The sequence below is a fragment of the Pagrus pagrus genome, assembly GCF_965226575.1.
Source record: "Pagrus pagrus genome assembly, chromosome: 17".
Lineage (NCBI taxonomy): Eukaryota > Metazoa > Chordata > Actinopteri > Spariformes > Sparidae > Pagrus > Pagrus pagrus.
This window is the reverse complement of record NC_140201.1, coordinates 9,023,797-9,035,601: the sequence shown is the minus strand read 5'-3', so window position 1 is coordinate 9,035,601 and position 11,805 is coordinate 9,023,797. Positions and strand designations below refer to the sequence as shown.

The window sequence follows — 11,805 nt, the reverse complement described above, 5'->3', positions numbered from 1 at the left end:
TTGACTTTATATCTCATGACTTTTTATCTCTTACCTATGACTTACCATGGGAATATTTTTTTCTTTTAACTGCTGGAAACGGGCTTCAATATTATGAATTATACTGAGTTGACCAATTATCCACCTGGACAATTATCAGATCTCATATTCACCATTTTCTGATTGTCTTTACTCCGACTGCAAATAAATAAATACATTTTAAAATGTACTACTTTGGCTCTGATGCAGCAAGTAAACCCAAAGTAACTCTTCACTAATCAAATAAATGTAGTGGAGTTTAAGTATAAAGTAGCAGAAAATAGAAATACTCACGTACAAGTGCCTCAACGTAACACTTGTAATGTTAGAAAATGTACTTAAGTTACATTCCATCACTGCATATTTCTGATGTGTGTGGTGTCCTTACATAACTAATAATTATGTCTACAGAATTGTAATTACCTGAAAACTGGAGGACAGATTGTCCTCTCAGGTGTGCCTCACCTACAGAGTTACACCATCATTAGTCAGTTACACCTCCGCGTTCCTGTCGTGACATGTCAGATCACGTGCAGTGACAAAGGTCTTTTATCTCGCTCCAGTTATTGAAAATCTTCCACTTGGTCCAGCTGAGAAGAATGACAGAAGACGTGTGATGACATTTTCCATTAAATCAAAAGTAGTTTATTTAACTTTGCCTTCTCTGTATAACTTTATTATAATAAGACACTTCTCTGCTTGTACATTGCTCCCTTGAACTAAAAATGGCAACATTTGTTTGTGGGAATGTAAGTTGGGGTAGACAAAAACTTAGATACATACCAATATACATACATGTGTGTATATTACGGTTCCATTAATAAAACCATAAATGCTAAAAACAGTTTGAACCACTCCAGGTACCTTGGTAATGCTGGAAAACATAGTACAATCTTCGAGTAATTTTTTTATCTGGAATACACTACTTTTTGTTTTCTTTTTAACATGGGTACATAAAATAATGCGCACATCAACATTAAGAGTTAAGGAGGGATGAAGGACTCTTTGAGCCAGTGTTAAGTGTACAGCTATCAATGTATAAACCAGTAACAGGCAAGGCGAGCTGCACCCACGGGTGTGTTCATGCTTAGAAGTCAGTGAGAAATAAAATAGATGTCCAACTTCACTTGCCTGCAGAAGAATGTATGCTTAAATTACACAAAAAAAAACTGGTGAAGTTCTCCACTGCATGTTCTTCATATACACACAGCTGAATGTATATATGCGGATGTATTTAAGAAAAACAGTAGAATTGTCTTAATAATATTGGTTAAATCAAGTGTGGGCAAACAAGGCAGAAAGTGCTTGCCATTCATGTTAACCCTCTGGTCCCCACCCCTTCCCCAGTTATTACACAGACACCAGAAAACACACACATGCCACACACACACGCACATACACACACATACACAAATCATCAAAATGCCCTACTCACAACATCCCAGAGACGATCTTCAGACTGTCAGTAAACAAACAAACCCCAACTTACAGCAGTGACAGAATTGATGCAGATGTAGAAATCGATTTAATTCACACTGGATGTTGTCTCAAGCCGTGTGCCATTTGTCTTTTTATGTTATGATACAAAGTGTAATCCTACATCAATCCAACATTTCCTCAACGCTCCAGGTCGGCATTATTCGTTGCGAGTGAAATCTTGGAAACCGTGTGAACTGTAAGAAGGTGTGACACCCTTTCAGCATTGTCCTGAATTCGATTAGCGCGGGCTACTGGTTAGCCACCGTGTACTGAAAAACAGCCATCCCGTGAACACACACTCAAAAATACTTCCTCGGACAAGGAGCTCTTGGTAGTAGTCCTTCTTGGTGTGAGGAGGAGGAGGGGGGGTGTAATAGTACAATACTCAGCTGAGCTCTGTACTCTGGGCCCAGACAGAGTACCTGTCCTGTTGCATCACATGTAACTTGGCCAAAAACAAAACAAAGAAAGAAAAAAACAGCAACCATGGATTTTTGTTTAACTACAAGGAGTGCTTACTAGAACAATTACCTTTTGAAGCATACATGTTTTTCCTTTATTCCATCATGACCTACATTTCTATCCCATAAAAATGGAAGTCACTGAGGAAATATTGGTTGTTAAAATAAAGCCATCAAGCTATCGATACAGTCTTCAGAGGGTAAACAAAACTCATGAATGAGAGCGTAAAACTATTGGGATAACTTTGATTTTGTGTGCAGAACTTCTGCAGGTAAGGGGGATATACTATGATAAAGGACCAACCGAAAGCTAATGAAATGCCAAAGCAGGTCAACGACTTGTGGGGAAAAATGAAAAGTAAAAATCACACCGTCTATCTGAACAAGCAGCAGAAACATTGATATTAAAGACAAATCAATGTGAGTGTAGGTGAGCAGTAGTACTTCAATGGGTCTTATCACAGTAACCAGACACGTACTTCGCAGGAGACCAAAAAGTCAGCGGAAGGAGGAAGTGGGTAATTTAGTAAAAAGGTATTTTAATGACCTGCTTTGTAGAGGAAAACACACATTTCCCAGAGGCTGAAACTTAACTGACACAAAGCCAAAAAAAAAAAAAGACAAAGAAACAAAACATCTTATGTTACATTGTTCTCATTAAAAGATGAAGCTGCACTCGTTCCCTTTGTGAGGGAAGTAATGCAGAACTGCACTACTGAATACCACCCAAGGCCAAAGTGTGGTAGAAATATACACAGGTACATAAATATAAAAATTAGCCCGATCTGAACATTTTCGCCAAATTTAATCCCACGTTCTCATTTTTGCACTCACACGACTGCATGTGTTCCATGTGTTTGTAAAGATGTCATATTTGTGCTTGTATATGTGAGTGTGTGTGGAGCTCTGTGTGAATGTCTTCTGTCAAAACCACGTGCACCTCCATCGCAGAACCACATGCTTGTCAAATCCAACTGGGGGTGAGATTCTCCAGGGGAGGTAAAAAGGAGGGGGGGGAGGGGCACAACTGAATGGAGAGCAAGATGGAACAGACGGAGAAATTTACAATAACGGACGGTAGATAGATTGATGCAAAGGGAAAGAGGTGACCGTGGTGGTGGTGTTGGTGGTGGGTGGGGGGCTTAAGTGAATGTGAATACCATTTCCATTTACTGTACAATACACTAATATGTTTAGGGCTGCCAACAGATAAGCCATGAAATCAAAACGGGATTAAGATGTATGAGGGTGGTTTGAATGAGGGTGGGGTTTCATCTGAAATGTTTTGAAATCACTTCCTATTTTTCGGGGAGGGCCAGTTGCCACGCTTCTCCCCCCGGTTGCCGCCTCCGCCACCGGGCCCACCTCCACCTCCACCAGGCGGGCCTCGCGGGCCTCTTCCTCCCCCTCCACCTCCGGCTCCTCCAGCGTTCACCCTGCGGTTCTGTCGCTCCATGCCAGGACGCTGGCTCGAGAAGCTTCTTTTATTAGCCGAGGGCTCTTTTCCCGTCATCTCACGCTCGACCGCACCTCCGCCTCCGCCGCCCCCTCCTCCCCTTCCCAGGTGGTGGGGATGGTGAGAAGAATATGACTTCCCTCCTCCTCCTCCCTCCCTGTCTCTGAACTCTGTGAAGTCGCTGCTCTCAGAGGCGGTCTCCCACTCCTCGTTGGCTTGGTCTGAGTTCTGGTTGGTGAAGTCAGGGGACTTTGCTCCATGGCTGTGGTGGTGCTGGGGGTGTGTCGGCCCAGAGTTGCCCTGGTTGTAGTGGTGATGGTGGTGGCTGTTTGCATTGCCAAGATGCCCGCCACCACTGTTATTGTTGGTTGTCACTGTGGTGTTGTGGTTAGCATTTTGGGCATTGCCAGTCACAGGAGCAGAGACAGGGGCTCCATTACTGTCCTGAACTGAATTCAGGGAAGGAGAGGAGGGCCTTCCTCCCCCGATGACCCCCACTCCTCCGTTGATACGTGCAGCATTCTCTCGCTCCTTCAGCCTCCGGAAGCGGGGCGGCTTGTCCTGCTGATGCTGGGAACGCCCATGACGGCGACGTCTAGGCGGTCGCTCAAAACCACTAGGAGGGAACCCACGGTTAGCAGGAAGAGGGGCCGCATTTGGCCCTCCAGAGTTTGATGCAGGGTTGGTTGAAGCTTGCTGGGTCACAACTCCTCCATTTTCAGTGGAACCATGTGTGGCAGGGGCTGCAGCGGGCGCAGACGGCTGAGGGGGATTTGACCCCTGACTTTGAGCTTGACTTGCATCAGCCATCTTGTCTTTCTTCTCTCCTCCATTTCCTCCCCTGCCCAAGTCTTTGGGCCCAGAGGTTTGTGGCGGGCCTTGTTGCTTTCGGCCTGAGGCGGATGACTTGGAGGAACCACCGTGAGAGGCAGAGCTGGGTCCAACCCGATGTCCTCCAGGTGGTCCTCCAACATTGCCACTACCTCTGTAGATGTTTCCTCCTCCACTTCCTCCACCTCTGCCCCTCCTAGAGGGCACACCCCTGGGGGTGAAGACCCGGGCCTGGGACCCTCTGGGTGGTGCAGATGATATGGAACCAGTGCCAGTGGTGTTGGCGTGATCAGAGCCATTCTTGGTGTTGGGTTTCTGGTTGTCATCCTTGTCGGAGTGACCAAGGTCACTTGCACCACTCTCACTGCCAGTCTCTGAACCCCTCTCCCTCCTCCTCTTGGGGATCTCCTCATACTCTGAACCCTCACTGCGGGTTTCACTGCGGTTCCTGGCCCTGGCTGGGTTATGTTGGGAGCGATCCTGACCATGCCTGCCACTGCCTCCTTCACCTTTGGACTCATGGTGGTGGCCACCAGCAACAGATGAGCGGTAGTCTCTGCCGCTCCTGCCACCCATTCTGCCCCGACTGCCACCAGTGGGCCCAGCAGTGGCTGTGGCCGTGTAGGTACCACGGTAACCACGGCCCCGCCCAAAGAACTCTCCCCCTCGTCCACGACTGGCTCTGCCGCCTTTGGCAGGGACTCCATGGTGGCGGGAGCCGCTGCCTCCTCTCTCAAAGGAGCGGTCCCTGTCCCTCCTGGAGGAGGACCCTGAAAATCCTGAAGAAGTGGTGTCTACATCTTTGGGCCCTCTCCCTGACCCTCCTCCACCTCCTCCTGAGGATCGTTCTTTTCCTCCATTCCTTGGTTTGGCTGACTGCGCTGACTCATCTTTATTTGGAGCTGACGTGTTCTGGGAGTTGGAGGAGGCTTCCTGCTTCATGGAGGTGGGTTGGCCACCCTCTTGCTCTTTATCTTTCCCAAAGCCTACACTTGTTTTTTCTCCATCAGCTTCCCCTCCATCTCTCTTCATCTCCTTCAGCACTGGCTTCTTAATGGGGCCAGCTCTCTTGTTGGCATTGCTGCCTCCAGTCTGGTTGGAGGGTTTGTGGTCTGATGCAGTGTTGGAGGAGTCCTCCCCTCCACGGGGGTTGTTCCCACCTCCTGCATTGTTCCTCCGACCATGTGAGGACCCTCCCCCTGTGTTGCTGCTGCCAGGCCGTGGGCCCCACTGGGTCTCTGTCTTGTGCTCCCGTCCCCCTCTTTGGTTTGATTTTGGATGGGGATGCTGCTGAGGCTGAGTGTGACTGCCATGTTGAGAAGGAGGAGGGCTTGCAGTCACGGAAGAATGCGGAGCATATGCTGGGCCTGTTTTCTCCTGTTTCACATGACTGCTACTGCCGGCACTGCCACTGTTGCCTCTTTCAACAAGATTGTGCCCGATACCAGCTTCACTCTCTCTCTGGGATGGGTGGTGATGCTGGGCAACTTTGACATTACCGTCCTCCCTTGCAGAGGAGGAGGAGGAGGAAGAGCAGGAAGATGAGAGGGAAGGTTGGTGGATTGTAGAAGAAGAGTCTGTCTTCTTAGCAGAGGCCTCAACAACTCTGTCACGGCTGTTCTCTGGCTTATGTGGGTGGAGAGGGAAGTGAGGCTGCTGAGGATGGTGGCCGTGATGGTGGTGGAGATGAGAGTTGCTCTCGACTGGGATATCGGCTCGACCATTGCGATCGTAGTGAGGGTGTGGGGTTCCCCATATCTGGCCCTGCTGAGATCCTCTGGGATGCCCTTCATCCTGGTGGGTGAAGCCATGTGGCTGGTTTCCCCTCTCGCCTGCCCTCTGCTGCTGTTGGTGGGGAAGCATCCTGGCACCCTGGTCAGGGAAATTACTGTAGTTGCCCCGCCCGCTCATGTAGTGATGAGGGTGGTGGCTGCCTCCCTGGGCCCCAACTTGAGTGCCAACTGGAGGTGGAGTCTGATTGGATGTCCCAGAGCTGGAGCTTGGTTGCTGAATGGGTCCCAATCCACCCTCTCGCATGCGGTGTGGAGGAGTGTCACTCCTAAAGAAGAGAAATACAAAATTCAAATAACTAAATTTAAGTGCAGTTTCACCTGTACTACAGTCAGACTGAGTAGTTGTAGCATACATACATACACTTTCAAACTTATTCGCAGACCAACTTGTGTATCCATACCTGGGTCCTTTGGCTCCATCATCATCCTCCAAAGCCTGTTTCTGCCTGTGGGGGGATGCCAACCCACGGCCCTCTCCTCCACCCGGGAAGACCTCCGGCCCCCAGGCCAGCTTAGGATCCATAGGGGGGGTCCCACGATGAGGGTGCCCTGGATGCTGTTGCTGCCTGTCAAAGGGGTCTGAACCAGATCCTCCAGAATCAGATCGCTCACGCCCAATAAGTCCTGTGAAAGAGAAGAATTTTTACAAGGAGTTCTGTAATATAGCATAACTGTATCATTAGATGATTGATGAAAGTGACTGATCTCACAGATAATGTCACATCCACTCACCTGATGGATGCATGCCAGTTGAATAGTAGTCCATTGGAGGCGGGCGGCCCTGCATCATGCGAGGGTCCATGTAGGGCATCATCATCCAGCGAGGGTCAAAATTCATTGGCAGGGGCGGGGGTCGAACCATATTGCTGGGCTGATACAGGGGTCCACCTTGCTTGGGTCCAGGCCCAGATTGGGGTGTTGAACCTGGTGAAGGACCCTGTGGAGGCTGGGGCTGGGGTGACAGCTGGCTTTGTGATGCCTGGCTGTGCTGCTGCTGTTGTTGCTGCTGCCACTGCTGCTGCTGCTTCAAGAGCTGCTCCTGAAGAGAAATCAATGTGAAATGGAAAACACGATTTTAAGAGCAGAAATATGAGATAACTGTAAAGGCATGCTAACACTCGTAGCAATACGTAGCTCTCTTTGGAATATTTTCTTCTGTAACAACCTTCCAAGAAATGGAGACGAAAAAACAAGTTCAAATCCTAACCTGCTGCTGCCTCTGAAATCGAGGTGGAAGAGACTTCTGGTACTTTGAGTAACCCTGGCCTGGAGGACCACCAGCTTGACGACCTGCTACCCCTCCAATATTCTCAGTCTTCACAGGTTCGACTCCTCTTTCACCTCCACTTCCTGCACGAATGTGAGGACTGCCCATGGTCTCTTCCTTGATTTCTCCTGGTAAAGGTACATCCAGCGTGGGCTGCTGTGGCTGTGACACAGCTGGCTGGGGACACGGCTGGACATCTGAACCAAGGAAATAGGATTTAATCACAAGCCATAATCAAGAGGTGGAAGCATTATTTGAACTGCCATATTAAACAGTCTCATCACTGATCATGTGTACGTGAGACACTCACCTGCACTGGAGTCATAGCTGCTGTTGCTGTTGGCTCGCTGTCGGTCACTCACTCCAGGACTTGTCCCTGGCTGCACAGCCAGCACTGGAGGCTCTTCAGGGTCCACACAGGGGGATGGGGGCTGGCTGATGTTAGGGGAGGAGGCTGCAATAGATGGACTAGGGCTGCCTGCTGTGGCAGCTGTAGAGTTTCCATCAAGGCTGGGAGGTTTACTGCTGCTACCACCAACTCCTATGTTGCTGCCCTGCTGCTGTTGCTGCTTCTCATCCAGCCTCTTTAGCTTCTCTGCGCAGGCTGCGCGTCTCTCCTCCTCCATCCTACGTTCCTCCTCCTCACGGCGGCGACGGGCTCGCTCAACTGCAGCGGAGATCTCAGTGGAGGACTGCTTCCTGCGCTGACGCCAAGTCTCATCCTCATCATCCCCCTGGGGTCCATGGGCCAGCAGGCCTGGCTGGGGGGGAGGAGTAGGGCCTCCTGCTGCTGGCTGATGCTGGGTGGGACCAGGTTTCCCTGGGCCTACAGGGGAGCTCTGGTTGTGGGGCCGGTCCTTAAAAGTTAGAAAATAAATGACGCTCTGTTATGCGGTTTTCAACTCTCTAGATGAAATCCCTGCAATTGTGTTGAGAAAAATGTTTTTCGAATGATACGAACGAATGTAGTAAAACTCAAGAGGTTAAAAGTAAACTTAAAACTGAAGATGACTCATCGATTTGACCTGTGGGTGGTGGATGAGATAATGATAGAAATGATTTGTCTATGAGGCCCCGTCAGGATGTCTACCTGTCGGTAAAAGGAGTAAGGCCCTTGTCCGAGGAGCGGCCCAGGTGGGGGGGAGGGCTGCTCCCGAGGACCACCCAATCCAGGCCTGCGCCCCTGTATACAGGCAGACACAGTTAGCCATGCTACACCACAATAATCTACACTGACAGAAACACATACACACGCTAACACACCTCTACCCACAAATAAGTCGGTGCTCAGCAGTATGCACAATATGTCCTGGGATGTAAATTTAGACTCTTTTCACGGCTCGAGTACGGCCTGTCAGTGCAACACCCTCTTGCTGCTGTTCAGCATCTCTACCTGGTAGTTGGCTGGTGCTCCCTGCCCCCCCCAGCCACTGCCTCCCTCCTCGGCCCATCCTGGCTTGCTGGAGGGGGGCTGGGGGCCATTGTCAGCATTAGACGGAGGTGTGTGGCGGTTGTCTCCGCCGCTGTCCGAGGCTCGAGTGCGAGAGGTTGCAGGGGGAGCATCCTGGGACCTCTGCTGCTCACTGAGGGCGAGAAAAATAGCATTTTCATTTTCATTCCAAAAACTATATGGTCATAATTTGTAGTTCTGACACATTGAATGTACACATACCGTGAGTCACTGTTGCTCTCGGTTCTCTCCTCTTCCCCCTCTTCTTCTCCTTCATCATCACTGAACTTCAACTTGGCGGAGTAATCAATCTCCTCGTGAGCCCCTGTTAAAGCAAAAACCAAGAAAAACATCAAAACCATGTTTGTACCTAACACTTTTATTCATAGTATGCTATACATTATTCATCATCCTTCACTTTGATAACCCTGATCCTCCATCCCCACCCCCCTCCTCCTCCTCCTCCTCTGAGCTGACTGTTGTGACTGAAAGACTTCTGCTTGGATCAGCAGAAAATGTGATATGCAGAAACATCTGCAACGTTAGAAAGCATCAATATCTCCCACTACCGCAATGTCATCACATCCTTAATCATTTAGCATCACATGCACTAAATCAACACACAATACAGATTAGATAATAAACGTGTCTGGAGACTCAAATATACAACAAACACAAAAATGTAGATGACCAAGTATTTAAAAAAGACAAAAAGAGGGGAGATTTTGCCGCTTTCTATATTCTTCTACATGACTAGATTTGTTTTCATGTGCTATGATTATGTATGTCATTTTCTTGATGTGAAATGAAACACTCATTATCTCATCAGTAGCCACTGTATCTAAACATCTGGATCACAACAAGTTCTCCATTGACAACCCTCTTTACATATTAGCAGTATTTTTTGCATTTACCTGCCCAGCCCTCGTCACCATCATGGTCCAACTCGTCCAGCTCCTTCAGGTCATCCTGCTTTAGGATAGAGGGTCGCTTCACCACCTCTCCACCTGTGTCACGTGGGCCACCCTGAGGCCTGTTGTCAGGACCACCCTGCCCACGAGAGAACCTGAAAGAGGGGAGGAGGTTCTCGGTAAGCAAAACGTTTAATATTGGAAAACTGTGATTCAATTTGAAATTGTGAGCATCAAGAGCTTATTAACTACTGAAAAAGAGACCAGGTCAAAGAATTGTCATAAAGTGACGAGCTCTGGGACTCATTTTGGCAAGGACCATACCTTGGAGCGGGTCCTTCCCCAGGTGCTGGGTACCTGTAGGGCCCCTGGGGGCCATATGGGGCTGGGAATGGCAGGTAGGGAGGATACATCTTTAAAAAAAAACAAAAGAACTTTTCAATTTAAATGCTCAGGTTCATATAAAAACTTCTTTATAGTAAGTAGAGCTGTCGTAAGAGAAGATGTATGAGGCTTGTTTAAAAATGCTATGAAAAGAAAGTGCAGCGGGCCCTGAACAGAGAACAAACAATAAAAAGCCAAGAGGAAAACTCACGAAGGGAGGCATGATCCCTCGGTACTGAGGAAACCCAGGCCCCACGGGGGGCTGGGGCAGGGGCAAGGCGGGGCTGCCTGCGGGAGGGTTCCTAGGTGGCCCGTGGGACTGAGCGTTTAGAGGGGGGACCCCAGCTGCCCCATCCATCACCAGAGCCCCGCCAGCGCCACCCTCCACTGCCCCCTCCCCAGACAGGGTGGGCGCCAGGGCTCGGCCCCCACCGTCCCGCCAACTTGTAACGTCTGAGGAGAGCGGACACGAGAGAGGACAGAACAGTCAGTATGGTTTATGAGCTTTAATGGAATAAGATCAGAGATACAAGCCATTACTCTAGAAAGAATACTAATCATTTTAACAAAGACCTATGTCTGGACTAAATGTAAAGTGTGGTACCTGTAGTGTACTTGTAGTGTAAGCGTAGTGTAAAAACTTAACCAACTACTTGTTCAGCTGCCTTGGGGGGTTTCAACTGAACCATGAGCCAAGATCTAAAATCTGTGACATAATAAACACTGTGGGTACAAATCCCCCCCCCCCTCCTAAAACAGTCTTGTGACAGAAGTTTTCTCACCACAACTGACTTATTTAAGTGACTTGCTGATCAATTATTTGAAATTAAGTGGGCATCACTCACTCTGGGGGCGGAGGCTTGGTCCGGGCCCATACCACTGATCTGCAGTGCCCTGTTCTTTGCCAGCTTTGTCCTGGTCGCCAGCCGCCTGCAGGGTGGGAAATTCCTCGCGAGAGAATGGCGACGGTTGGTTTGATCCCTTTCCACCTGCGAATGAGAGGGCAAGGGGAAAATGTTATCACATCTGTAATGAAAAGCTCCTTCCAGAGAACAGTACGAGAGATACACTAAAACAAGGACTTACCATCCCCTTGTGTTCCATGTGTAACACTGGCCTGTGCCCAGGACCTTGCCCCTACGGCCTGGGTTGAAGCTGGGGCCTGAGCCTGCTAGAGACACACATACCACATGATGAGTCAGTGTCTCTCAAACTTTTTACATTCTGTACTACCTCAAAAGTAAGTAATCAAGAATGGCATATTTGCGTGTAACAGGCATGAATGTGAGTGTGTTACAGACTGAAACAAATATTACAGGAAAGATAAGCTAATTTTAAAATACAGTATTTTTATTTGCAATATCTTCAAATAATAATATATAGATTAACTTCTGAGATTCCTCCGTGTGCCACAATAGAGATGCGTACCACAGTTTGAGAATGGAGGTCATAAGTCGACTGTGACTGTGGACATAATTAACCAAGAATATGACTTTGCATTCATGTTTCTGTGACGGTCAGTACCTCTGAAGCTGGCGGGGTTCTCGGGCGGGTCGGTGCAGGTGTCGGTGAAGCCACAGGCTGCTGCGATTCCGGCTGCGGTGCTGACAATGCATCGGTACTGAGAGAAAGAAAAAAAGTCACAAACGGGGAAGATAATAGACAAGATTAGACAGCGTCAGCACAAGGAAAACTGCCAAGTGATTTCTTCCTACCCACGTGTAGTGACTTAAACAAGTAAAAGTTGGAACAAGT

The 11,805-nt window shown here is 48.7% G+C and overlaps 1 protein-coding gene across 1 annotated transcript in view; it reads right to left on the bottom strand.

The window, feature by feature from the left end:
• Positions 1-635: 635 nt before the first annotated feature.
• prrc2a (proline-rich coiled-coil 2A) overlaps positions 636-11,805 on the bottom strand; it is a gene marked incomplete at its 5' end in the record, with an annotated part of 13,597 nt that continues 2,427 nt past the window's right edge. The window contains 14 exons of the mRNA XM_084378530.1: positions 636-6,304; positions 6,440-6,662; positions 6,771-7,077; positions 7,246-7,502; positions 7,616-8,162; positions 8,396-8,488; positions 8,699-8,888; positions 8,978-9,080; positions 9,670-9,821; positions 9,991-10,079; positions 10,262-10,503; positions 10,896-11,039; positions 11,137-11,221; positions 11,575-11,671. Of these exons, the coding sequence (XP_084234656.1) occupies positions 3,250-6,304; positions 6,440-6,662; positions 6,771-7,077; positions 7,246-7,502; positions 7,616-8,162; positions 8,396-8,488; positions 8,699-8,888; positions 8,978-9,080; positions 9,670-9,821; positions 9,991-10,079; positions 10,262-10,503; positions 10,896-11,039; positions 11,137-11,221; positions 11,575-11,671 (5,584 nt within the window). The 3' untranslated portion in view covers positions 636-3,249. The remainder of the gene's footprint in view (positions 6,305-6,439; positions 6,663-6,770; positions 7,078-7,245; positions 7,503-7,615; positions 8,163-8,395; positions 8,489-8,698; positions 8,889-8,977; positions 9,081-9,669; positions 9,822-9,990; positions 10,080-10,261; positions 10,504-10,895; positions 11,040-11,136; positions 11,222-11,574; positions 11,672-11,805) is intronic.